At 54.0% G+C, this 26,947-nt stretch overlaps 1 protein-coding gene across 4 annotated transcripts in view; it reads left to right on the top strand.

Annotated features, from left to right (window-relative positions):
• Positions 1-951: 951 nt before the first annotated feature.
• The window catches only part of DOCK1 (dedicator of cytokinesis 1), a 528,429-nt gene continuing 502,433 nt past the window's right edge, over positions 952-26,947 (top strand). For 3 of the 4 annotated variants that reach the window (XM_030333990.1, XM_030333988.1, XM_032595287.1), the window contains exon 1: positions 966-1,099. In XM_030333990.1, the coding sequence (XP_030189850.1) occupies positions 1,054-1,099 (46 nt within the window). In that variant the 5' untranslated portion in view covers positions 966-1,053. Of the gene's footprint in view, positions 1,100-26,947 lie in introns of all 4 variants that reach the window. The other variant, XM_030333989.2, reaches the window with a different exon arrangement.

The following is a 26,947-nucleotide window of genomic DNA, read 5'->3' as shown; positions in this document are numbered from 1 at the left end:
CAGGCGCCCCATGTGTGTGTTGTTTTAAGCTTTTCCTTGGAGAAACCCGAAGCCCCGGCTTTTACTGGTGTGGAAAAACCTGAAAGCCTGAGAACTCACCTGCGGGGTGCAGACCACAGTCCTAAGAGCCCCTGCACACCCGCTCAGGGCCCGGACGGAGCCCTCCTTCCCCGGCACACCCCTCTCCTCACTTCCTCTCTTCCCCTCCTTCACAGAGTCCTACTGAACTAGAAGTTTCTGGGAGCCCCAGGAGGATGAGGTCTCTGGGCCTCCCTGGGTAACCGCACTCCTCGAACACTCCAGGCAAGAGGCCACCTCCCCGGGAAGCACTCCCTGACCCCGCAGCGCGCACACGTCTCGCCGGCCGCCTTGGGAGCCCCAGCCCCAGCGAGGCCAGCCACCCCTGGTGACTTTCCTCCCCCCCCCCCCTCGGTTCTGGCTGGTTTGGCCAGGCCGCCCTAGGTGCTCAGTTAATGTTTGGCGCCCGAATGAAAGGACCACGTGCTCTGGAAGGCGCCTCCCAGGGAACCTCCGGGTTTGCTCCGCTCCAGGACGCCCCGGGGGCGGCACCGAGCCCACGGTCTAACTGCCGCGCTGCGCCAACCCCAAGCTTCGTAAATCGCGTCGGGTCCCCCTCGCCCCCTCCTCGTCCCCCTCCGCCCAGGGCGGCCCACGTGCCCCCCCGCGCCCCCCCAAGTCGTGTGACAGCCGGGTCCCCGCGAGGGTTCCCGGGATCCGGGGTCCCCCGCGGAGGGGGCGCGGCGCCGCCCCCGGGGGGGGGGGGGCCGCGGGAGCCGGGCTGCGGCGCGCGGTGGCGGAGCCGGGTCCCCCGCGCAGGGGCAGTGCTCTCGGGCCCGGGGCCCGCCCGCCTCCCGCCGGCGCTCCCGGCCTTTCCCATCCGGCCCGCGACGCTCCGCCCGCCCCGTCCCACATGACACCGCCTCCGCCGCAAACTTTTTCCTCCCCATCCTGTCGCGGCTCGAAAGGAATGGAAAATGGCGGCCTAGGCGCGGAGTTTCCTGGCCCGGCGGCGGCGGCTCTCGCGGCGGCGCCATGACGCGCTGGGTGCCCACCAAGAGAGAGGAGAAATACGGCGTGGGTGAGCTCCGGCGCCCCACTTCGCGCCGCGCCCGCCCCGGCCTGCCCGCGCCGCGCGCTCCGGAGGGGGGGGGGGACGGCGGGCCCGGCGGGGCGCGGCGGGCGGGGGCGCCGGAGCCTGTTGCCGCCGGCCCGGCCCGAGCGCCCGGCGTCCCTCCCCCCCCCCCGCCCCCACTCCGGAGCGCGGGGCCGAGCAGGGCCGGGGACACGCGGGCGAGCGGGGTCGCACCCCCCCCCCCCCCCAGCCCCGCCATCCAGGTCCCGGGCGGGCACCCCGTGGCGGAGCCTGCCAGCCTCCCGGGCCGCCCGAGCTCGGAGCGCGTCCCGCCCGCGGCCCGAAGCCCCGGGGGTGGGCGGGCCGGGCCGCCCCGGGGGTCATTGTTCTGCGGCGCCTTCCCGCCGCTGGGGTGAAGTTGCGTGCGCGGTGCGGGGTCTGCAGCCGCGGGCGGCCGGGCGGTTGCGAGTTGCAGTGAGCGATCCCGGCGAAGAGTTGGGCTCTCCCGGTGGGAAGTGGCGCGCGCGCGCGCGCGCGACCCGGCCGGGCCGGGCTCCCTGCCCGCCGCTTGGTGGTCCTGTGGCTCGGGGCGTGCGGGACCCTCGGAGCGGAGCGGCCGGCCGAGCGCTTCGGCGTCCCCGGGCTCGGGGAGCGGGAGGCGAAAGGCGGGACTGTGTTGGCTCCGCCGCTCTTTGTCGTTTCCTGAGGGGAGTGTGGTGGTGATGGGGGTGGGGGGGGATGGGGTGGGGAGAGTCGGGTTGCAAGTTTACGTTTCGGACCGAGTGAGTACACATTCCAGACTGCGAGGCTTTCCTTAAAGGCAGAACCAACGGACCCCAGCCCCCGCTGCGCTCTGCTGCCCTGCTCCCCGGGGCTTTGCAGCCTGGCTGCCGGGCTCTTGCCCACCTCTGGCTGGAGTCTGGGCCCAGGCTGCTCTCCGCGATCCCAGACCCCGGAGCTTCCCGGTTTTCAGTGTGCTTTTCCTCCAGCGCCTTTACCGCCTCCGTCACCCAGGCTAGGCTCTGCCTGACTTGTAAGGCCTTTTGTGACCTTGGCCTCGTCTCCGCGGGCCAGGTTGTGCCCTCCTGGGGCTCCTCCCGCAGCCCGCAGGCCCCCTTGCTGCCCCTGAGCCTTCGCAGTGCGGTGCCGGCTCCCACGGCTGGTCTGCTCCAGACCTCCCCCTTTGACTTTGGGAAGACCAGCGGGTGGCCCTAGCCCTCACCGTTCTTTCTTTTTTGTGATTCCAGTGGCTCACCTTTGCTAGATGTCAGTGGTGTGGCAGGGGAGCTCTTTGGGGACCGCTGCGGTGGGAACAGCCCTGAGACAGTCCTAGGTCCGCTTGGCCCACAATGGTCTTGTTCCACATGCAGAGCTGGGGGGTCCTCCTTGCCTCAGGACCACTGTCTGTGGCTGAGCTGTCTTCCCACCCCATTTTCAGAGAAGAGGAAGCTGGGGCTCAGCCGTGGGCACAGAGGTCAACGACAGAGGTGGGCTAGAGGGCCCTGGGACCTGAGCGTGGAGACCGCACCCTGGGTGCCTCCCTGTGGTTTCCTCGCAGGTGTCCTGATAGAAACGTCCCTGTCTGCCTGCAGTTCTCGAGGGAGGTGTGGGGTGCACCTTCTGGCTGGGACTGCGTCAGGGGTGGTGGTCGTGGGGGTCCTGGCTGTGGAGAGCTGGCCGGTGCGTGACGAGTGCACTGAGGACTGGAACGCACCGGGGACAGATCGAGGAGGGGCTGGAGCCCTGGGGACAGGCCGGAGGCCAGCAGGGGAGCAGGACCACCGACGGCCCTGTGGAGGCAGGGAACAGCTCCACCCGTGATCCACCCCCAGTCCTGGCAGGGGTTCTGCTGTCACTCCCACCTGACTGAGGCAGAGAGAACATGCATGCTCGCACCATTAGTAAGTGCCGTATCTGGGGTTGGAACCTGGCTCTGGAGTTCACGCCGTGGTCCCACCGAGCGCAAGGAGATGGGGAGGAGCTTCTCTTCGGAACACTACTTTTTGAGATCCCTGGACACCTCTTGTTGGCTCCCAGCGTGACCAGGGTGGCCTCACGGTGTCCGGGAGGACACTGTACGGTGGCACCTGTTGAGTTGCTAGGCTGTCTAGTTTGGAGAAGATCAAAGGGAGCATTCAGCGACCGAGTGAGCAGGGTCTCCTCGCTGGGGTGGTGGCCAGAAGGTGGCTGTGTCCCTTCCCATTAACTCACACACTTTCCAGAAGCTTAGCTAGTCCTCACTGTGGTGACTTCTATCCGCACGCCTTTGGCTCATACTGTGATTGTAAGAAAAGTCTGTGTTGGAAAGTTGCCAGGGAAGGAAGGTGTCCTGGACGGTTTTGCCAGGCAATTCTAGGAACAGTGGGAACGGCCGTTAGGCGGAGGAGAAAGCGGCCGCGCTCCTTAGTTTCAGCGGGTGAAGCCTGTTCAGCGTTACAAGGAGCTTTCAATAACTAGAGCCCCTCCAGGCAAACTCCGGATGCTGGGCAGAAGGAAGGGTGTGCATGCGCACAGCCAGGTCAGCCCGGGCTGTCCGCTGTTCCAGGGGTTGGCAGTGGAGGGTCCCACTGGTTCCCAGGGGAAGGGAAGATAGATGTGCTGCGGGGCAGGGATTCATTCCCATTAGCTAATTGGCTGTTTCCTCCCAAGGGAAAATTACTGGCCGTCCCCCTTACCAACCACAGTGTTTTTTGGGGGAGCCTAACAACAGGGCTGTGTTTCCTTGGAGGGCTCTGGCGGGTCGTGGGTGGGCCTCGCTTTCACGCCAGCCACTGCCTTGGCGGGATGAATGAATCACGAGGGGAAAGAAAATGATAAAACTCCATCTCATTTGGAAACATGAATCACAGCTCATTGTTTGCAAGTACTTGGAATCTGTTAGAAGCATTGTTTGCAAATGAGCCACTTCGGTTATTTATTTATTTTATAAAAATGGGGAAAAGAGTAAACAGCTGATCTGCTGCTTGCTCAGCGAGGCGGGCTATGCTGGTTTGTCCCCACCTCCCCCTTTTATTCCTGTGGGGCTTGGGGTTGCCTCCAGGAAATGTACCAGCCTGCTAAGGTCTCCTCCTAGGCTTGAATTTGGTGGGTCAGTGCTCACGGATCTGGTTTATTAACACAGGCGTGAAATCCAACCTAGTCACACTGAGGGGTTGGGCCGGATCAACTTTTCCATCTTCCCCCAGCTACGCAGAGTCTTAGGCTTAGTGCCGGTCAAGCTGTTCCTAGGGATCCTGTTCCTGAGATGAGGTGAAAAGATGCAGCATGTTCTAGAATCACACCCGAGGGTGGTGTGCTCACCTTTCTCGAAGACGGTGTGAGAGGCAGACTAATGGCCCCCCAAAATGTCCATGCCCTAATCCCCAGAACCTGTAAATGTGTGACATGGCAGAAAGGGCTTTGCAGCGGTGGGCCCCCAAAGCAGAGAACTTTCCCTGGCTGGTCACAGAAGAGCGGGGTCAGAGGTTCCCAGGCTGGGAAGGGTTCTGTGCGCAGTTGCTGGCCCTGAGAGGTAGGGCCCCACTTGCAAGGGCCAGAGAAAGCCCGGGAGCTCAGCCTCAGCGCCTCTCCCCCCGTCCCCCCACGTGGCCACCAGCAAGGAGCCGGGGACCTCAGGCCTGTAGGCACACCTGGATTCTGCCAGCACCCTAAACGAGCCTGGAAACAGATCCCTCCCTGAGCTTCCCGGGAGAGCCCCGCTGGCCAACAGCTGGACTTTGAGACCACGAGTCGCTGGGTTGATTCTGGAAAGCTGCGAGATTATCCCCGTGGACCATTCTGAGGGTGGGGTGGTTCCCTAGGGCAGCGACAGAAAACTATAGGAGGTGGGGCGGAGAGCTCTTGGGGAGAGTACGGTTCTCGTTCAAGCCTTCAGCTGTGTTATGTTTGGGAGACTAAACACCGGTGGACCCAAGTGTGGGCACTTCATTCTGGCCTTTTGTACGGACAGCTCACACGGGGGATGTGGGGATTCGGGCTGCAAACACCTCTAACTCCTGGCTCTTGTTAAATAAGTGGCCCTTAAGCAAATTACTCACCTTCCTTAGCCTCTGTTTCCCCACCTGGAAGGTGGGCCGGGAGCTAAGCCTGCCTACCACAAAGACCAGGAACGTCCTTTTTAGATGAGGTTAGCAGAGCAGGGGGCAGCACCATGTATGAGATAAGCCAAGCACTCAATGGGGTGTTGCTTTTATATTTTATTTAATAAAGTGCAGTTCAGAAATGTAGTGGTTTTCTGTTTGGATTTGACAGACACGGTGGCTAGAAGAATACTTTTCTGCCAAAGTTGATTTCTTAATGGTGTGTTTTGCCCCTGTATTGGGGGAAAGCAACATTCGCTTGGTGTTGGGGAACATGACTTGTGTGTATTTAGATTGTTCTGAGTGATGATAATTGCTAGGAATAGTGTAACATTAAATAAATTTGGGAGCCGGGGTTGCAGCGAGATCTCCTTTGTTATCTAGAGGAGTAAGCAAGCTGCTACTTGGGGGAAGAAAAATCAGATTTGATTGTAAGTAAATAGAAATGCAGACATTTTCATTCACTGGAGTTGCAGAAAAACCAAATTAGGGCATATTATATTTCTACAAATCTTATTTTACTTTGGAAACATAAAAATTTTAAATTTATTGTTGTGCCAGTGTTTGCTAGGATATCACGTCTTATCAGATTGTCTTAGGGTTTGTGAATAATTCCTTCACATGTTACCTTCCTTCCTTCCCTCCTTCAGTCCTTCCTTCCTCCTCTTTTTTCTTTTTTTTAATTTAATTTAATTTTTTGATTTTAATTTTTATTTTTTCCTCCTCTTTATTTCCTTTTTTAATTTCTTTTGTTTATTTTTTATTTTTATTTTTATTTTTTCCTCCTCTTTATTTCTGCATTAAACTTTGTATTTTCAGGTAATTATAAGCACATACAGTTGGAAGAAACAATACAGAGATGGTGTACCTGAGTGGCTCTGTCGGTTAAGCATCCGACTCTTAATTTCAACTCAGGTCATGATCTCACCGTCTGTGGGATTGAACCCCGCAGTGGGCAGTGCAGAGCCTGCTTGGGACTCTCTTTCTCCCTCTCTCTCTGCCCCCGTCCCTGCTCTGCTTGTGTGTATGCCCCCCCCCACCCCTCCTCTCCCTGCAAAATAAATAAATTAAAAAAAATCATATAGAGAGACCCCACATACTCATTACCAGTTTCCCTCAAGGTGACGTCCGGCCACACTACAGTGTCCTACCAGAGCCAGGATGTTGACATGGATGCAGGTCAGAGCATTGCCATCACCCCAAGGACCTCTCCTGTGTTCCTTTTAGAGCCACACCCACCTCACTCCTCCCTTCTGCATAAACCCTGGCAGCCAGTAACCTGTTCTCTATTTCTGTAGTTGTATCATTTCAAGAATGTTACACAAAGGGAATCGTATGAAATCTTTTTGGATTATTTTTTTCCCCCCAGCACCGCACTGGCTGACCCACTGGCCACCACGTTCAGACTTTTCCTCAGGTCATCTGGGAGGTAAGCCCTGAGGATGGGACCAGGTGAAGGGTCAGAACTTGGAGTCTTAGCCGCGGTGCGGCCACTCATCTTTGATGTGACCCGGAGCAGGTCTTTGAGCCTCTCTCAGCCGGTTCCACGTTTTCAAAGTGGATGATAATGGTTGGCCTTGTCTACAAGGTCAGGCTGATTTGGGAGGTTCACAGGAACTGAAGACTTAAGGCACTTTCGTAACATGGCTTATGCAAATAGCAGTAGCTGTTGTACCTAAGTTTGCTTTGTTTTTTTTTCCAATATATGAAATTTATTGTCAGATTGGTTTCCATACAACACCCAGTGCTCATCCCAAAAGGTGCCCTCCTCGATACCCATCACCCACCCTCCCCTCCCTCCCACCCCCCCATCAACCCTCACTTTGTTCTCAGTTTTTAAGAGTCTCTTATGCTTTGGCTCTCTCCCACTCTAACCTCTTTTTTTTTTTTTTTTTTTCCTTCCCTTCCCCCATGGGTTTCTGTTAAGTGATTCTCAGGATCCACATAAGAGTGAAACCATATGGTATCTGATTAATGAGGTGGGAAGTGCTTTGGGACCGTCCCTCAAATCACCATGTAACGTATGTGGGGTAGTTTGCTGCCTTAACAGAGTAGCACCCTGAGCGGCTGAGACTTGCAGGAGTTTCCTTCCTCAGTTCTGGAGGCTGGAAGTCCAGGATCAAGGTGTCGGCCGGCCAGGTTCCGTCTGAGGCCTCTCGTTGGTGTGTGGATGGATGGCTGTCCTCTCACTGTGTCCTCGCCCTCCATTATGTTTGTGTCTTCATCTTCTCATTGGATTAGGGCCCACCCTCATGACTTCATTCCCTTAGTCATCTCTTTATTATTTTTGAGCGTTTTTTTATTTTTGAGAGAGAGAGACAGAGACAGAGACAGTATGAGCAGAGGAGGGGCAGAGAGAGACGGAGACCCAGAATCCTAAGCAGGTGCCAGCCTCTGAGCTGTTAGCACAGAGCCCAAAGCGGGGCTTGAACTCCTGGACTGTGAGATCATGACCTAAGCCAAAGTCGGACACTTAACCCACTGAGCTACCCAGGTGCCCCTTAATCATCTCTTTAAAGACCCCATCTCCAGGGGCAGGCCGGTGTCTCAGTCGATTTTGGCTCAGGTCATGATCTCAGGGTTGGTGGGATCTTGTGGGATTGAACCCCCACAGCACATGGTGCCTGCTTGGGATTCTCTCTCCCTTTCTCTCTACCCCTCCCCCACCTCAAAATAAATAAACTTTAAGGACCCTATCCCAAATGCATCCAAGTACATTCTGAGTTATGGGGGGGGGTAGAACTTCAGTGTTTGCATTTTGGGGGATATAACCTATAACGTGATTATCACAAATAAGGCTTTTCCTGTGAATTTTCGTGATGTTTTGGTCACCACCACCTGAATGTTTTTTTTTCTGTAAGGTCATGGGTCCAGGGGGATGCCTGGAAGGAGGGAGGTGGGTGTTGGGAGCTCACAATATGACACCCCCCCCACCCTGGGCTCCCAGAATCTAATTGAAGGAATTGAATCGGTTTCGGTTCAGCTCTGGAAATTTCTTGTAATCGAATTAGTGACAGGATGATGCAATCAGGTAATCTGAGACCTGAACAGGAAGTTGAACAGGTTTCAAGTGTAGTCATTCACATGAGTGCACCTGGGGAACGGGGGGACAGCTCTTCCTCGGGGGCTGTCTCCTCCCACTCTCCCCGCTTGCGCTCACCTGCCTTCAGCATTCGAGGCGGAGACATAGGCTTGGTCGGATTTCTAGTTTCTCATCGTTTGTCGTTTTGGAATGTGGGTAGGATGGCCAGGCTCCCTGTGGGTCTGGCATGCCAGTTGTCCATTGATGGCAAGGAGCGCCTTTCGTACCAGCATTGCATAGTCACTGTTGGCCCAGGGGAACAACTCCAGGGGGAGGGCTTCGCTTTGTAGGCCGCGCAGGTGGCTCTCCCGACCCAGGCATGCCATGCGCAGTCTGCAGAGGCCCTGGGCGGTCACGGGACTGCTTTGACTCCCGAGGGAGGAGGGGGACAAATGAAAGACGCCACGCTTCTTGATGATCGGCCGTGAGCACAGTGTTCGTGGGGCGCTTGGCAGCCGTCGGCTCACCTGCACGCAGGTGAGATGCCGAAACACCTACACACGGGCACTCTCTCCTTTTTTAATTGTTTTTTTTTAATGTTTATTTTTGAGAGAGACCGAGACAGAATGCGAGTGGGTTGGGGCAGAGAGAGAGAGAGAGAGACAGAATCCGAAACAGGCTTCAGGCTCCGAGCTGTCAGCACAGGGCCTGACACGGGGCTCGAACTCACAAACCGCGAGATCACGGCCTGAGCCGAAGTCGGACGCTTCACCTACTGAGCCACCCAGGCGCCCCATAGCAGGTCATTTAAAAAAAAAAAAAAAAATAGTTATTTTGAGAGAGAGGGACAAAGTGTGAGCTGGGGAGGAGCAGAGAGAGAGAGGGAGAGAGAGAATCCGAAACAGGCTCCAGGCTCCGAGCTGTCAGCACAGGGCCCGACACGGGGCTCGAACTCACAAACCGCGAGATCATGGCCTGAGCCGAAGTCAGACGCTCAACCGACTGAGCCACCCAGGCGCCCCATCTTCTTTTTTAAAAACCAGATGGTTTCTCCCCAGACGGGTATCTGTCAGCTTGTGAAATGTGGGTGCCTCCAGGAGAACGAGGTGTTTTCTTTCAGCGTGTGGCATGTGCCCAAAACATCACAGACTGGGGGCCATAGAGATCCGTCTCTGAATCTCAGCTCCCTATCTTGCTAGCCAAGTGACTTTGGGTGAGTTATTTACCGTAAGCCTGAGTTTCTCCCTTGTGAATTGGGGATGATACCATCCTCCTGGGGCGGTTCTGGGGATAAAGAGAGATAGCCTTGCACAGACGTGGCCCCTGGTCTGTGCCCGGTAACGGTTTCTTTCACCCTTTATTGACTGTGTTGCCTGAGACTGAATCTCCTTTATTCAGGCTCCCCCGCAGCCCCCGAGTCTGACTGCCGCTAAAGCCACGTGGGCTATATTGCTTCTGCAGACCCTGCTTGTTGTAAGGGAGGGGTGAAGGTGGGGAGAGGTGCTGAGTGGCTTCCCTGGAACGTTAGTGTTCGCTCTGAGGTCGTATCGGGGGTCCGAGTCCCGCCTGATCCCCAGAGGGACCAGATGAAGGGAGCCCGCTGAGGCTTACACGGGTCAGTCTCTCACCAAAAACGTCTCTGGGAGTCCTTATCCTGGTGGGGTTTTCTGTTTCTGGTCGGAGTGTGCCTTTGCTCAGGAGTGCGATGCCCAATCTGCATGCCATCTTGAGTGATTCTGTTTAACTTCCTTGCACATGTGAGGTGCACACACTGTTAGGTGTAAGTGTTGTGGTTTCTTTTCCGAATTAGGGTTGGCTGGCTGCTGTAACAAACAACCCCAGTATTTCCTTGGCTTCATACAACGAGAGTTTGTTATTCGTTTGTGTCACGGTCCAAGTGGCCGAAGGGGAGGGCTCAGGGGCTCTGCTGCCTCTAGTCGTCCAAGGACTCGGGCTCCTTCTGTCCTGGGGCTCTGCCCTCCACGAGGCTCCTGGTCTCCTCGCCTTTCAGCTCGTGGGTCGGGACAGGAGAAATGGAGGACAGTTCACAGGAGCTTTTCCTGCCTGCTCGGGCTGGAGGGCGGCACCCATCCCGGCACTTACATTCCTGTGCCTGGAGCTCGGTGCCTGGCCAGACCCAACAGCACACGGGGCGTGGAAATGCAGTCCATGTCCCTGAGAGAAGAGGTTGTGCATGTCGGGGATCTCCTCTACATGCTGCTGTCAACACCCCCATCCTAGCAGTCAGGAGTTAGGATGAGCCCTTTCGCATTATTGCCATTGAAGACAAAGGTTGTAAGTTGTCACATCGTTTTGTCCCAGAACAGATGTCCAGACCCCTACAAAGACCCGAAGAGACACGAAGACCACAGGTGCTGCCTTTTTCCTTGGACTGTTTTCTGCTATTTACGTCCTGTAGCGTTCAGGAGGTCCTTCACTGTGGACCGAGCCCAGAGAGCACTCTTGACGGGGAGGGGGAGGTTGACCCGTGAGGATAAGTGAGGCTGCCTTCCAGACGAGTTCTCTTCACATCTGTTCACCATCCTAAAACATATGCAGCCCCCCCAGACCCCATTCCTGTATCTTCTGAATTCTTTTGGCCTCAGAAGGCGGGGTTACTAAAGCCTGCTAATAATAAGAACCGCGTCTTTGTTTCTAAGTGTTGGCTTTTTGTTTATTAGAATGGAATGTTTATAATTTGAAATAACCCTTGTCCTTATGACTAAGCAGGTACTGAAAAAAAGCTATAAAGGCACAGCTGCAGTAACTTGAAGTTAGGTGGGGGGCCATTAGGGTGTAGGGCAAAAGAGCACTGGGCTAAGAGTCAGAATGCCTGGAATCCAGGCCTGGGCGCCACTCTTAGGCCTTATCTGCCATCCCCAGCCTCAGGCCCCTGGAGACGGGGAAATAGGAGCGCTCTGTTCCCCTCTTAGCTGGGCCTGGAGGAGCTAGCAAGGAGATGTCTGCCCCAGAACTTTCAGGAGGACCAAGTACTACTTTCTGTCATTTTCTCTTTCAGGAGGAGAAAGTTGCACTTGGTACTTGTTATTGATGTCAGCTTGTTAACAGAGAAAAAAACGCAATTTCTGGTGATGGTTTAATCACTTTCTCCTTGGAAAAGGGCAGTGTGGTGTCGTGAGCTTTACTTTCCTCAAGTTTTCTAGTTTTTATTTTACTACTAGACAGGCTGTCTAGTTATTAATTAACATTGTAAGCCGCTGAGGGTTCTGTGTGAGCTCTAGGCTGGGCGGTTGAACGGATGTGCGAGGTGGATAGTGATGAAGGTGAGAGTGTCCCAGCATCGGGGAGCAGTGTGGTCTTATGAGCCACCAAGAAGTTAGAGGTAAAAGAGAACAATGCCTTCAAATAACAAACCAGTCTCCCTCCCTCCCTCCCTCCTTTCCTCCTTCCTCCCTTCCTTCTCTCCTTCCTTCCTTCCCTCCTTCCTCCCTTCCCTCCTACCTCCCTTCCTTCCTCCCTCCCTTCCTTCCTCCCTTCCCTCCTTCCTCCCTTCTTTCCCTCCTCCCTTCCTTCCCTCCTTCCTTCCCTCCTTCCTTCCTCCTTCCTTCCTTCCTCCTCCCTCCTTCCTCCCTTCCTTCCTCCCTTCCTTCCTTCCCTCCTTCCTTCCCTCCTTCCTTCCCTCCTTCCTTCCCTCCCTCCTTCCTCCCTTCCTTCCTCCCTTCCTTCCTTCCTTCCTTCCCTCCTTCCTTCCCTCCTTCCTTCCTCCCTTCCTTCCTTCCCTCCCTCCCTCCCTCCTTCCTCCCTTCCTTCCTCCCTTCCTTCCTCCCTTCCTTCCTTCCTTCCCTCCCTCCTTCCTTCCCTCCTTCCTTCCTCCCTTCCTTCCTTCCTTCCCTCCCTCCTTCCTTCCTTCCTTCCTTCCTTCCTTCCTTCCTTCCCTCCCTCCTCCCTCCCTCCTTCCTCCCTCCCTTCCTTCCTTCCCTCCTTCCTTCCCTCCTTCCTTCCTCCCTTCCCTCCCTCCCTTCCTTCCGTCCTTCCTTCCTCCCTTCCCTCCTCTCTTCCTCCCTCCCTCCCTCCCTCCTCCTTCCTTCCTTCCTTCCTTCCTTCCCTCCCTCCCTCCCTCCCTCCCTCCCTTCCCTCCCCTCCCTTCCTTCCTTCCTTCCTTCCTTCCTTCCTTCCTTCCTTCCTCCTTCCTTCCCTCCTTCCTTCCCTCCTTCCTCCCTTCCTTCCCTCCTTTCTCCCTTCCCTCCTCCCTCCCTTGCTTCCCTCCTTCCTCCCCTCCTTCCTCCCTTGCTTCCCTCCTTCCTTCCCTCCTTCCTCCCTTCCCTCCTCCCTCCCAGTTTGCTTGCCAGCTTTGCTCCTGGACCCTGGGGATGCGGAGCCGTCCTCCTGGGGCACATGTTGTGGTACAGTCAGCAGTCCCTTACGTGAAGTTCTTGGGGCTGGCAGTGTTTGGATAATTCAGGTTTGTCTCAGTGTGGAGAGGAAAACCGTCCCCTGTGCAGGGCTCAACGTGTGTGCGGAACGCGCCCTGGCAGATCTGGTGACACCCTGCAGTCAGACCTGTTGACGAGGGTGCAGGAGTGTGTGGGCATCACGGTGTGAGGGAGGCGACCTGTGGTTAGCCTCCTCTCTCCACCCAGGCTCCGTTTTTGCCATTACGTGAATTACTGAAAATTCTGTGTTTTGGAGCTTTGGGAGATGCAGGGACATGGATGTGTTTGATTTTTTCATGGCTAAATCAACATGTGGAATGTTTGTCCTCCCAGAGCGTGTTATCAGTCCTGGGCTCTTGGGTTCTCTGGTCAGAGTTCTTAGACTGTGGTGACCACTGCCTGCTCAGAAACCCTTTAAAAAGATGTCCTTCATCGCCTTCTGGCCTCGTTTCCTCCTCTATTCCTATCCATCTGGGTGCCTGGCGGGTCTCAGGTCACAGTCTGCGATTTGCCCATTCCTGCTTTAGCTCGTTAGGATTTATGCCTCTGCGTTGTGGGTCTGACCCTCTATCATCTCTGCCTCCGGACCCTTTCTAGAAGACATGGCCCCTCTGTTCCCAAGCCGGGCTGTGGGGACAAGTGTGTGTGAGGGCTGAGGGCCCAGCGGGAATGGCCCTGCGTCCCCAGGGCCTGGGAGTCCTGAGGCAGAAGGGGGCGTAAGGGAGGGGGGTGGAGAGAGCACGGGCAGGGGGCAGGTGCAGCCCAGGGTCGGGGAGTCGGGGTCGAGGGGAGCTGACGGCGCTGTGGTTGTGCCTTCCTGATGGCATTAGCCCGGCGTCCCGAGGCAGGTTCTGGGCCGATGCAGTGCGCGAGGGTCCCAAGCTGCCGTCCCTGAATCCGGACGAGCCCTGCCCGGCTCTGCCCAGTGGCGCTGGCGGTGCCCAGGAAGTGACCTGTCTGAGGCTCAGGACCTTCTTCCTGTGACTGTTCCGTGACGTCACTGCCAGGAGGTGACCTCCTGTGGCGGCTGCCCCGCCACAGCCGGGACTAGCGCCAGGTTGGGGTGCATGCCTGGGGGACTCTGCAGCCCCTCTGGGCCCCGGTTGGCTCGCCGGTCGGCCATGGGGAGCGCTGGTTGTCGCCTTGCGGAGCTGCTCGAGGATTAGATGAGCTGGTCCACGTAAAGCTGGGCTTCTGGCCCCGTGTACTGCTGACTTCCTGGGTCGGAGAGCTTCCGGTCGCGGGGGGCCGTCCTGGGCAGTGTTGGGGTGCTTGGCGGAATCCCTGGCCACCGCCCGCCAGATCGCTCGGTTCTGAAAACCCAGAGAGCTGCTGACTCTTCTGTGGGAACCACTGGTTCGAGTGCAGGGGTGAAGCCTGACCCTTAGGCAACACCCACTGGCTGTTTGCTGTGGCGTCACGACAGTGTTACCCGGGAGGGCAGGCTGGAAACTTGCAGGACTGATGCCTGAAGGGTGTGCGTTGGGGAAGGGTGGGGGGGGGGGCTGAGGAAACCTAGGGTAGGGGTGCATGGGGGTCAGTTGTGTTTCTGCTCCTTTCTTTTTTTTTTAATTATTACTTTTTAAAAAGTGTATTTACTTATTTTGAGAGAGAGAGACAGGGAGAGAGAGAGGAATCCCAAGCAGACTCCACACCACCAGTGCAGAGCCCGATTTGGGGCTCGAACTCACGAACCGCGAGATCATGACCTGAGCCAAAGTCGGGCGCTCAATGGACTGAACCACGCAGGCGCCCTCTTCTCCTTTCTGGCAGACAAACAGCAGTTTTGGGGTCAGGTCCTGGGACAGACGTGCAGACTACGGGGGAGTTACGGACTCTCCCCACCTTTTTTCTAAGGAATACCATTTGGGCTTCCCTGAAGCCTCCAGAAATCTGGGAACTCAGGCATTTGTTCTCAGAGTTCTGTTTGCTGGAATGAAGGCACTTATCAAGACTCCTTTTCCCCCCTGAAAATAATAACTTATTTTCTTTAATATAATTGACTTTTCCAGGGGCAAATCATGATTTAGCAGGAGGGAAATGTGATTATTTTTCTTCCAAATTGCTGTGCTTCTATTAACTTCACAAGATTTATTTTCAAGTCCTTCTAACGTCATGTGTGTTCCACTGCCCATTTTTCAAAGGCACCAAAGCATCTTGGTCCTCCAGGCACCGTGGCCAGGCTGCCACGGTTCTTCAGATTGTCCTTAGGGAGTGTTGCTTTGAGGGTCAGCCTGGAGAGGCCAAAGGAGGGAGAGGTGGGGATGGGGACCCATGCCGGGGACTCCCACCCACAGAAGGGATGGGACGTAGTCCGGCTGACCAAGTGATGTCCGGTGGTATTTACCCAAGCTCTGGTACAGTCAGCCCTGTGCGTTCTGGCAGGTGCCACAGTGCCTTTGCATATGTTTTTGTCTCTGCCTGCAAATAACCTTTGTTTACCTTCCACCTGCCAAGCTTTCCTAGGCTCAGCTCAACTTGTGAACCTTTCTTGACTCACCCAGGCCGAATGAGGGCCCTCCCCCACGCCGCTGTCTGCAGTCCTGCCACATACAGTGACGGGAGCAGTGGGTGCACCTTACCCATGTCCCCTCCTGGATGGAGGGCCCCTGAGGACAAGGGCTGAGTTGTGTTCCTTTCTCTGTTCCCTGCACCTGCTGTGGTCCCTTTTGAATGAAGGCAGGACAGAGGGATTCCGTCTCAGCCAAGCGTTGGGAGCTAACGTGACAGCTGCAAATCTGTTGGTGGAGAGTCCCATCCCCGGGTGTGCGGCCCCTTCCAGGACGCGTGGCAGAGTCGCTCAGGGATCCGGTGTGCGATTGGGTTAAATGGCCTTATGGCCCCCTCACCCCTGACTGTGGGTGGCTCCCCAAAAAGGGGCTCTGAACTGGACAAAAGTGGATGTCCGGTGCCGTGCTGTGGACAAGCTTGGTGACCAGATAGCTTATGCACACCTGTGGTCATGTATTCTCAGGTCACTGTGGTCATTGCTGGCATGTTTGTGACTCTGTTGTTCCTGGAATCTGCCCCCCCGTGCTTCCCTCCTCTCAGCATTGATACAAAGCTGCTTCTCGAGTCTTTCCTTTTTTGTTATTGTTTACTTATTTTTAGAGAGAGGGAGAGAGAGAGAGAGAGAGCATGCGTGTGCACGAGCAGGGGAGGGGCAGAGAGAGAGAGGGAGAGAGAGAATCGCACGCGGGCTCCACGCTCTGTGCAGAGCCCGATGCAGGGCTCAGTCTCACAACCCTGGGATCACGACCTGAGCCAAAATCCCGAGTCAGAAGCTTAATCGACTGAGCCACCCAGCTGCCCCTCAAGTCCTTCTTGATGTGATGCTCAGTCTGGCCGTTGGGGTTGAGTGCAGGGACTGGGGTAAACAGGCAAGAGGAAGGAAAGCCCAGTTGGCAAAGGGAGATGGCAGGGCCAGTCCTGGTTCCAGGTCCTGGTGGTTGTGGAACCCCAGGCAGCCTCTGATCATCTTGCCGTCAGTCTCTGCTGCCCTGCGACGTGGTGATGAAATGCCAGTGAAGTCAAAGTAGATCATATATACTGAAGTACTTTGTAATTACAGAGCAGTGAACAGCCAAAAGGAACAGTGAGACATTTTTGTTTAGAACAGAGATCTGTAGCTTTTTTCTGCAGGGGTCCAGATACAAATACCTTAGGCTTTGCAGGCCAGGAGGCAGAATAGGGGAAACTACATAGGTATTTATTTATATAACCATTAAAACAATGGAACCACCCAAAAGGGTAAAAATTAGAAGACAGTTTGACAGTTCCTCGAAGTTTTTTTTTTTTTTTTTTTTAACATTTGCTTATTTAATTTGAGAGAGAGAGACCGAGAGAATCCCAAGCAGGCTCCACGCTGTCAGCACCGAGCTCGACTTGAGGCTTGATCTCAGGAATTGCAAGATCATGATCTGAGCCAAAATCAAGAGTCGGGGATGCTTAATTGACTGAGCCACCCAGGTGCACCCCCCCCCTTTTTTTTTAGAGAGAGCACAAGTGGGGGAGAGGGGCAGAGGGAAAGAGAGAGGGAATCTCAAGCAGGCTTCATGCTCAGCACAGAGCCCAATGCGGGGTTCGAACATGGGATCATGACCTGAGCCAGAATTGAGAGTCGAACGCTCAATTGGCTGCTCCACCCGGGCACCTTACCCGGAAAAGTTTTGTTTTGTTTTTTAACGTTTATTTATTTTTGAGACAGAGCATGAACGGGGGAGGGTCAGAGAGAGGGAGACACAGAATCCGAAACAGGCTCCAGGCTCTGAGCTGTCAACATAGAGCCCGACGCGGGGCTCGAACTCACGGACCGCGAGATCACGACCTGAGCCGAAGTCGGATGCTTAACCGACTGAGCCACCCGGGCGCCCCGCCCCCGAAAAGTTTTTTTTTTTTTTTTCAACATTTATTCATTTTTGGGACAGAGAGAGACAGAGCATGAACGGGGGAGGGGCAGAGAGAGAGGGAGACACAGAATCGGAAACAGGCTCCAGGCTCCGAGCCATCAGCCCAGAGCCTGACGCGGGGCTCGAACTCACGGACCGCGAGATCGTGACCTGGCTGAAGTCGGACGCTCAACCGACTGCGCCACCCAGGCGCCCCATTAAACACACAACTACCGTATCACTCAGGGATTCCACTCCCATGTCTGTTCCCCAAAGAACTGAAAACAGGCATTCTGACAAATCCTTGCAAGTAAATGTTCACAACGGTATTATTTACAGTACCTGAAAGATGGAGACCGTCTACCTGTCCGTCAGCAGACAGGTGCATGAATAAAATATGGCTCCTCCATACAATGGAAGGCTGTTCAGCCGTGAACATGAACAAAGTGCTGACACACAGTACGATATGGATGAACCTAGAAAACTTGATGCAGAGTGAAAGAAGCCAGTCACAGACGGACATACATCCCTTGATGCCCCGTACAGGAAACATCCAGAAGAGGCAAATCCATAGACACAGAGAGCAGATTTACTGTACTGGCTGTCGGGGGCTGGGGAAAGGTGGGTGGGGGTTAATGGGGATGGGGTTTCCTTTTGGGGGCTGATGAAAATATTTTAGCACTGGAATCCATAGAATGGGTGGTTGCACGACGTCGCAAATGTACTAAATGCTACCAAATTGTACATTTACTTCCTTTATATATTCATTTATTTTATTCCTACAACATTTCTATGAAGCAAGCACTAGTTTTGAGCTCTATTTTACAGAGACTGAAGCATAGCATTTTTTTTTTTTTTTATCTCATTGCTTTCACCAAATCGTAGACTTTAAAATGGTTAATTTTACGTTACGTGGGTTTACCTCATTAAAACAAATGGTGGAAACCATTCTTCGTTTACGGGCAGCGCGTTGCCAGACTGTGGTGGGATTTGGTCTGCGGGCCGTGGTTTGCCAGCCCCTGGCTTAGAGTCTTATGATCTTTTCATTTTAGAGTAATGACTATTCTGTCCTAGTATTATGTACCAATTAGAAAGGAAGGGAAGCTGTGTGAAAGGGAGGAAGACGTCAGGGTCTCTTAGGTTTCTCTAAATAATGTACCATTCAGAAATATCTACCCTTCCAAGCATATTTCCATGCCTGTGTCAAGTGTGGACAGAAAAATGGGAGATTCATAGACTCTTAAAGCTGAAAAGGCATTCAGCCGCCTGGCTTTTCTGATTGAGGTGTTGGGGGCGGTGGGAGCCGGGACCCTCTCTGGCACCCAGTCCAGAGTGTTCGTGAACTTGGGAGGCCTTTGAAATGCTCGGAGTGGGGGAGGGGCAGCGAGCGTCCAGTGAAAGGTTAAAAAAAAAAAAGTGATTTAACAGAAATCCAATTCTTTAAGATTCCTGCCTCTTCAACCGTGTTGCCTCCAGTTGAACAGAAAATAAAATTTCCATTTTGCAGTTTATCTGACCAGCAGTGGGGACCAGATGTGGTCAAGGGCTCTAACATTTGTCTGCACGATTTCCCTCTTTTGATCTCTATGAATTATAGGCAGGCACTTAAAGGTGGGATTAGGGCGGAATGAGCCTTCAGAGTGAAAAATCTAAGTCCCTGGACGTGAAGGATTGGATGAAAGTGTTTCTTAAGGACAAACTTTTAATAACCGTGGCATACACAGTATTGCCTTAGCACCCCCTATTTTTCGAGTCGCTGTTTTATTTACCCGGCAGAGTTTGCTGCTTACCCGCAGGTGCGCGGTGTCACTTCCCGGATTTTCTTTCAACGTGTCAGCCTACAACAGTTTTTCTTTCTTTTTCAGCAGCGTATAGAATTTTCCCTGGGCTTCCGTTTTTATCACTGACCTGGTAATGATTCAGGTCGTGGTTGGGAGGGTAGCCCCGGCCCGAAGAAATGGGATAGTGGCGTGGAGCCTTGTTTATTCACGTTTCTCGTTCCGTACGGCCCGCCTTGCTGGGCAGCAGGCCTAATTCGCCTTCTGCTCATGTCCGAAAGTGCTTTTAATTCTGTGTATGTGTGTGCACGTGTAGTTAGAGGTGGGTGAGATCCTGGCATTGCTTACTCCCGTCTCTTCACTTCAGCCACTGGATTTCTTGATGTCTCTTCTCACCTCTCGGGGGATGCCTGGGGATGTTTCTAAAATACACACGTTGCAGGGGCTCCTGGCTGGCTCAGTTGGTAGAGCACGCGACTCTTTTTAGTTTTTTTTTTTTTTTTTTCAACGTTTATTTATTTTTGGGACAGAGAGAGACAGAGCATGAACGGGGGAGGGGCAGAGAGAGAGGGAGACACAGAATCGGAAACAGGCTCCAGGCTCCGAGCCATCAGCCCAGAGCCTGACGCGGGGCTCGAACTCACGGACCGCGAGATCGTGACCTGGCTGAAGTCGGACGCTTAACCGACTGCGCCACCCAGGCGCCCCAGAGCACGCGACTCTTGATCTCAGAGTTGTGAGTTCAAGCCCCACGTTGGGTGTGAAGCCTGCTTAAAAAAAATGGTAAAAAAAAAAAAAAAATACAGTAAAACTTAGGTTGAAGGAACTTGTTCTGTGAGTGTTCCGTAAGATGAACAAACATTTCTACTAAATTTTAACTTGACGGACAAGCGATGTCTTGCAATACGAGCAGGACGTGAGGCCAAAGGTCGCACGATCACAACTGGACCCAAGGTTCTTGAAATTTGCTTTGACATACGAGCGCTTTGGATTACAAGCGTGTTTCCGGAACGAATTATGCTGGCAAACCGAGGTTTCACTGTACACACGTTGCTGAGTGCACAGGTGCCTCCGTGTGGACAAATTCCTAACCTTGGGGGACAGCTGAGACCCAGATGGAATCACGCTATTAGAAAGCCTTTCCTGTGACACCTCTAGAGCATGGAAGCTTCCGGTTGCTTCTTTCTCTGAGAAGACAGGAAGGCAGGGGGATACCTAGAACGTCAAGTAGAGATGATCCTTGACGATGGAATCAGCCTCCTTAACTGGTACTCTTGGGGAGTGAAACGAACATCTCTTCAGCACGGCAGGCAGGGCGCCCGAGGAGCGCGGCCTGGCCACCCGCAGGTGGCGATTTCGCCCTCGGGTGGTGACTGTGCCACAGGCCGGCTGATGGCACCGTGGGGAGTTCTGTGACCGGCATAAGATACCGTGGCTGTTTCATCAGTGACCGGTGGCATCCAGGGGACTGTGAAGGGCTGCTGAGGAACCAGCCCGGCCGAGGCTGGTGTGGTGGCCGAGGCGTGTCAGCTCAGGGCTGGTGCACTGACTGCCGTGTGTCAGCAGACTAAACAACATGATAGGAGGCGCCTGCCTGGGTGGCTCAGCAGGTTAAGTGCCTTGACTCTTGATTTCGGCTCAGGTCACGATCTCACGTTTTCACGGGTTCGAGCCCTGCGTCTGTCCGGCTCTGTGCTGACAGTGTGGAGCCTGCTGGGGTTTCTGTCTCTCCCTCTGTCTCTGTCCCTCCCCCCCCCACCCCCCATCTCTCTCAAAATAAAAAATAAACAAAAATAAACCACATGCTGTGTGCCGTGTTTAGTGTGACATCTGACCCCCGGTCACCCCTTGAACGCCACCACTGGCCACAGCAGGGACCTGAAAAGCCATCCCTGGTGCCAGAGCAACCCACGTGGTATACATCCGTCTCCCGTGAAAAAATCTGAAGATTAGAGCGCTTTTGAGTAGAAATCATTGGATTTCCGCATAAATTACTTGACATTCCTTCTCAAGGTTCAAAATTACTCACAAGCCTCAGTCTGAATCTAGATATCCAGGAAACGTTGACAAAAGAAAAAAACAATGAAACTTTGAAAAAACATTTTTGCATAAGTATTTGCATACATTTACACATGAACTTGAAGGGAAACACGCTTCCTTATGACCTAATCTTGACTGGATCACTTAATAAATACTTTGTGATGGAGAATGGAGATGTTTTGGATTCAATTACAATCCCTCCCCCTCCCCCCCCGCCCCCCCCCCCCCCCCCGAAAAGATAGCTTGCAACCCCTGTGCCTCAGAATGTGACCTTATTAGATAGTTAGGGACACTGCAGATAGACTAGTTAAGATGAGGTCATACTGGATCGGAATAGGCCTTTACTTCAGTATGACTGTTGTCCTTATAAGAAGGAAGGAGGCACCTGAGAAGGAGGCCATGTGAGGACACAGGCGGAAGGTGGAAGTTAAGACTCTGCCATGAGTCACGGAGGCCCGGGGGCACCTGTGGCTACCGGGAGCCGGAAGAGGTTAGGAAAGATCTCCTAGAGGATCTTTCTGGGGAGCATGGCCTTGCCTGTGCCCTGGTTTTGGACTTCTGGTCTCCAGCACTGGGAGGGAATAAGTTTCTGTTGTCATAATAAGCCACCACTTCAGCAGTCATTTGTCATAGCAGCCCGAGGACAGAGGATTAGGGCAGAAATGCATTTGAGGGACAGGTGACAAGGGCCAGTGGACAGAGAAGATTGTGAGGTTTTAGTGGCCCAGGAGACCCTGCATCCTACCCCTGTGCTGTGTCTCCATTCAGTGAGGAGGTCTCCTGACGCTCAGGTTGTGTTCCAGTATCTTTTTAGTTTTTTTAGATTTTATTATTATTATTTTTTTAAGTTTATTTATTTTGAGAGAGAGAGAGAGATAGAGTGTGTGAGTCGGAGGGTGGCAGAGAGGGAGAGGGAGAGAGAGACAATCCCAAGCAGGGTCTGTGAGGCCAGTGGAGAGAGAGCCTGATGTGGGCTCGGACCCACGAACTGTGAGATCATGACCTGAGCTGAAGTCAGGTGCTTAACCGACTGAGCCACCCAGGTGCCCCATTATTATTTTTTAAATTAAAGTGTATTTATTTATTTTGAGAGAGAGAGTGTGCATGTGCACAAGCAGGGGGAGGGCCAGAGGGGGAGAGAGAGAGAGAGAGAGAGAGAGAGAGAGAAGAGAGAAGAGAAGGAATCTCCATGCATGTAGGGCTCTAACTCACGAACCACAAGATTATGACCTGAGCCGAGATTATGAGTCGGACCCTTAACTGACTGAGCCACCCAGGCACCTGTGTTGTCTTCTTAGAGGACTGTCTGGAGACTGAGGTGGTTAATCATGTGCCAGAAATGTGGTAATCTTAGTTGATGTTGGTCTTTCTTTGATCTATGCTTTTCCTTCAGTTTGGATTCGATATGAAGTTTATGGACCAGAACCAGGGGTAGACAGGAAATGCTTAACTAACTGCTTAATTAACATCCCTCCAAAGGGGTCAGGCAGTGGGATGTTCTTGGTGCAGTTAACTTTGTGGTTCGTAGATGAGTAGATGGTCTCTTTCTTTCCCTCCAAAGAGTATATCGGTGAGTTACTTCTTTCCCTCCTTCATGCATTCATGAAGACACAGAGTCAGAGAGGCCTGCGTGGCTGATGTCCTAGGCGCGTCACTGGGTCCCATTCTGCCTGTCACTGGGGCCCCAGTGAAGAACAAGGCAGACTTGGTATGTGCCCTTGGGTTGCCAACAGTCCAGTGGGAAAGACAGGCGTGGGACTGGGTAGTTACGTTGCTGGGAGTGAGTGCTCTCTTACAGTGAGTGCACCTGCCATACAGGTGAGGGTTATGTGCCCATGGGCCGGACAGTCTGGGAATGCCGTTCGGAGCAAGGATCGTTTATAGACACCTGCGGGGCTCCCAGAAAATAGCCTGGGGAGTGTGTGTGTGTGGGGGGGGGGGGACTGTCAGCAGAGGGAACTGTGCATCTGAGGTTTGGAGTTCAGATGAATGGCTTATTGGAGGAGGCCCTGAAAGAATAAAACATGCATAGAGTGAAGAGTCCCTGGATTCTGAATTTAAAACCAGAGTGAAATGAAGGATTGAGAGCCCTCCAGGTTTCCTGGGGGGGGGGGGGTGTGCTGAGGTGAGAGCGAGGGAGCATCAGACCCATTTCTCTGGTGCGCCCTACTCTGTGGCAGGCTTCGCCCTGGCTCTCAGCCCTGATTAATTCTGGAGAGCTGTGTCCTTGCTTGATGGCTGGGCCCTGTCCCCTGAGGGCCTCAGCAGAGCCCGCAGCCCTGGCTTGTAAACTTGGCCGGCATTATTAAGTCTCCGGCTCCCAATTTAGCAGAAACTAAGGAGAAATGGGCTTTCTTGCTTCCATTTGTACGCGTTATTTCGCGCAATTGCCGCACAGGCCGTGTTGCCCTGAGCCAGAGGCCTGATGTATTGAGTCTAGACTGGAATTACGGTTAAGTATTTAATCAGGTCACTTTCAGAAGCTTGGCCATGGGCATTTAATCTCTTGAGGCAATTTCATATGTCTTATTTGAGGACAGCATCTCTGTCCAGGAGGACTGCAGCAAAGAAAATGTGCTAACCGCGAAAGGGGACATTGCCTGGGGAGGCGGAGGGAACCGGGGCTCGCAGCCACATACAGAGATGAAAATCCTCGCGAGTTTACATGCGTCCGCATTGATTCTGCAGCTCGTTGTCAGGTCCTGTTAGGGGCTGGATAGTCCCTGGCCGGGAACCCGGAGGGCTCAGGGACGGTTTGCAGTCGCACTGAACTTGGCCGGGGAGTCCTGACGGTACCCCTCGCACGTCGTGAAGTAGTTAGAATCAGCCTCATCCTCCATGCTGTGGTTTGCTCGTCTGTAAACTGTGGAGGATACTAGTCGCTGCGGCTTTGTGCCGCCGTGAATGGGAAGTCGACACCCAGGGCATGTTATTCATTATATGCCTCTGTCAAGAGTCTTGTGGCGAAGAGTGCCCTCCAGGCTTGGGGACGCACAGTGCGTGTGTGGGGACTGAGCAGGCGTCCTGGCTCAGTTGTCCGTGCTGGGCTGTCTGGGAGGGTTCCCCAGGGAGTCCCCTGGAGAGCCTGGGAGGATGCTAAGGATGGGGAGGGAAGCAGAGAGGCAAGGAGCCCCCAGGGGGCTCTGCCTGGGCTGCTGCGGGGAGAGAGGACAGTCCCCACTGCCAGGAGCTCGGAGCTCGCAGGCCCAGTTAGGGAGCGGGACCTTTGTCCAGAGAGCCCCAGGAGGGAGGAGCCACTGCAGGGTGGAGCAGGGGACATTTTCTGGCACATTGGTAAGTTAACGAACCAGTCTGTACGATTTGCTAAAAAAAGTAAAGGTTTGAGGCGACACGCACGCAACGCACAATCGCGCGTTCTGCGGTGGACGATTCGGTGGCATTTGGTACACGCACGGCCAGGCGCGGCCGCTGCCCCCATCTGTTTCCAGAGCCCTGACGTCACTGCAGAGGAAAAGTTCCCGCCCATCGAGTGGTTTGTCCCTGCTTCCTCTCCGGAGGCCCTGGCAACTGCCAGTCTGTGTTCTGTCTCCATGGATTTATCCCTTCTGGATATTTCACATAAATGGAATCAGACAACATATGGCCTTTGTTGTCTGGCTTCTTTTGCTTTAGCATAATGTCTTCCAGGTTCTTCCGTGATGCGTAGCATGTGTTCAGCGTTTCACTCCTTTTTGTGGCCGAATAATATTCCATCGTGTGTACATACACACAACTTATTTTTTTTTAATTTTTTTTAACGTTTTTATTTATTTTTGAGACAGAGAGAGATAGAGCATGAACGGGGGAGGGGCAGAGAGAGAGGGAGACACAGAATCGGAAGCAGGCTCCAGGCTCCGAGCCATCCACCCAGAGCCCGACGCTGGGCTCGAACTCACGGACCGCGAGATCGGGACCTGAGCTGAAGTCGGACGCTTAACCGACTGAGCCACCCAGGCGCCCCTACACACAACTTACTTATCCGCTCAGCTGTCGATGGAAATTTGGATTGTTTCCACATGTGGGGTATTGTGGGTAGTGGTGCTGGGAACGTTCACGGACGAGTATTTGTTTGAACACCTGATTGAGTTCGTGTGGGTACAGACCTAGGAGTGGCATTGTGGGGCCGTGTGGTAATTTCCATGTTTCACTTTCCGTGTTTCACCGTGTTGCGTGGTTCTGGGACATCACAGCGAAGGCTTGCTGAGCAAGAAAGGTGGATCGTCTCGCAGGGATGCGTTGCTGGCATCATGGAGTCCTAGAGCCCAGAGGTCGGGTTTGGAGTTTGGTGTTCTCCTGGGCCAGTTAGCACACACACCCTGTTGAGTGAGGTCTTTGGGTCTTGCTGGAGCCCTGCACGTGCAGGTGGTCCAGGAGCCCTGCTCTGCCGGGTGCTCTGGGAGTCAGCATCTGTGGCATCCCCTGCGAGGCAGGAGCGGCCGTGGCTTCCGGTTAGTTGAAGGGGGAAAATGACTTGGGAGAAGGGTGAGGGCAGTTGTCACACCGCTGCGTAGAGTGGGTATGTCAGCCGGGTTCTGTGCACCTTCCGGTAGGAGGCAGGTGTCTCCCAGGCAGGTGTCCCTAGCACTCAGACTGTAAGAGAGAGAAGATGATGCCAGCGAAGGGGAGGAAGACTGCACCCCACCTGCCCCATACTCTAGCTAGGTAACTGTGGGCGAGGTACAAGCCTCGGTGTCCTCATCTCTAGGTGGTGTGATTAGGAACCTGCCTCATAGGGTCACGGTAGGGACCATGTAAGCTAATGGATGTAAAGTACAGGGACATCGCCTGCCACACGGTAAGCGTGATTGATTAATGGAGGCTCTTGTCTTAGCTTCCTGCCATAGTAGCAAACCGGGTGGCTTAAAACAACCGGAGTGTGTTTCCTCGGTCCTGGAGGCTGGAGGCCTGCCATCGAAGTGTTGCGGGTTCGTTCCTTCTGGAGGCTCAGAGGGAGTGTCTGTTCTTTGCCTCTCTCTGGGCCTCAGGTGGCTTCTGGGAATCCTTGACTTGTGGCCACCACACTCTAATCTCTGCCTCCTCCCTGGCTTGGTGTGCTTTCTGTGTCTCTGAGTCTCTGTGTCCAGATTTCCCTCTTCTTGTAAGGACGCTAGTCATTGGATTAGGGACTACCCTAATCTTGATGACACCTGCAAAGACCCTTTATAAGGTCACATTCACAGGGACCAGGCGTTAGATAGTTGAATGTACCTTTTGGGGGATAAAATTTCACCTACAGCAGCTTCTAATTATGAATACCTGAAAGTAAACAGATCTGACCAAGGGCTGCAGAGCTTGTGGAAGGCTGCAGACCTGGGCGAGCCCCGATGCCTTGGGGGGAATAATGTGCTTCCTGGTGACCGCGCTTTCCTAACGCATACCAGGGGACAAGCCTGGGCAGCATAGAGCAGTGACAAGTGACTTCCTTTATCTGGACGTCTGCTGGAAGCCTTTTCTGAGCCGAGCTTCCTTCCCTCACTCTTGACTTGCTGGGCTGACCGTTAGAGCTCCTGGATGTTAAGGGAACCGGTGAGGGAGAACAGCTATTTGGATCCTAATAGAGCAAAAGTGGGTGTGCCTGGGACCCGGGGAGATCATTGCCCTTCATGTCAGAGGTCGTACGAGCTCAAGAAGCCAACCAGGGTTTCCAGGAAAGGGATTTCAACAACTTCAAGGATGAGACAGGCATGAACTGATAATAAGGGCCCTGGAAGGTCCCGGGATCCCAGAGGGATTGGAGCTGCTCAGAAATAAGATCTAGAGAGTGTATTTCCAGATGACCCTGGGGGGAAGGACGGTGGTATGTCCTCACGGGAAGCCTCTGCTGGGCTCCAACCTGGAAAGCCATGGATAGAAGTCGAAGGGAGAAGAAGCCCTTGTCCCGGAATGGGGCACTCCTGTTTCTGGTTCCTCATCCGTTGAATGGGATTATCTGCAGTTCTCTTGGGCTGTATTTTTCTGTGTGTGTGTGTGTGTGTGTGTGTGTGTGTGTGTGTGTTTTGTGGACATCAACCTGAAGTGGGAGGTGGTACAGCACAGAATTCATGCATTCAGGCCATGGAGTAAAGACTCTCCTTTCCTCTCCAGGAACCGAAGTGTGTTCATCTCTCAGGTCATGACGGACATGGACCCTGCCTCCCCTAGCCAGTGGGGGAC

This window comes from Lynx canadensis, chromosome D2 (genome assembly GCF_007474595.2).
Source record: "Lynx canadensis isolate LIC74 chromosome D2, mLynCan4.pri.v2, whole genome shotgun sequence".
Taxonomy (NCBI): Eukaryota; Metazoa; Chordata; class Mammalia; order Carnivora; family Felidae; genus Lynx; species Lynx canadensis.
The sequence above is the reverse complement of the archived record's forward strand: the minus strand, read 5'-3'. Positions and strand labels throughout refer to the sequence as shown.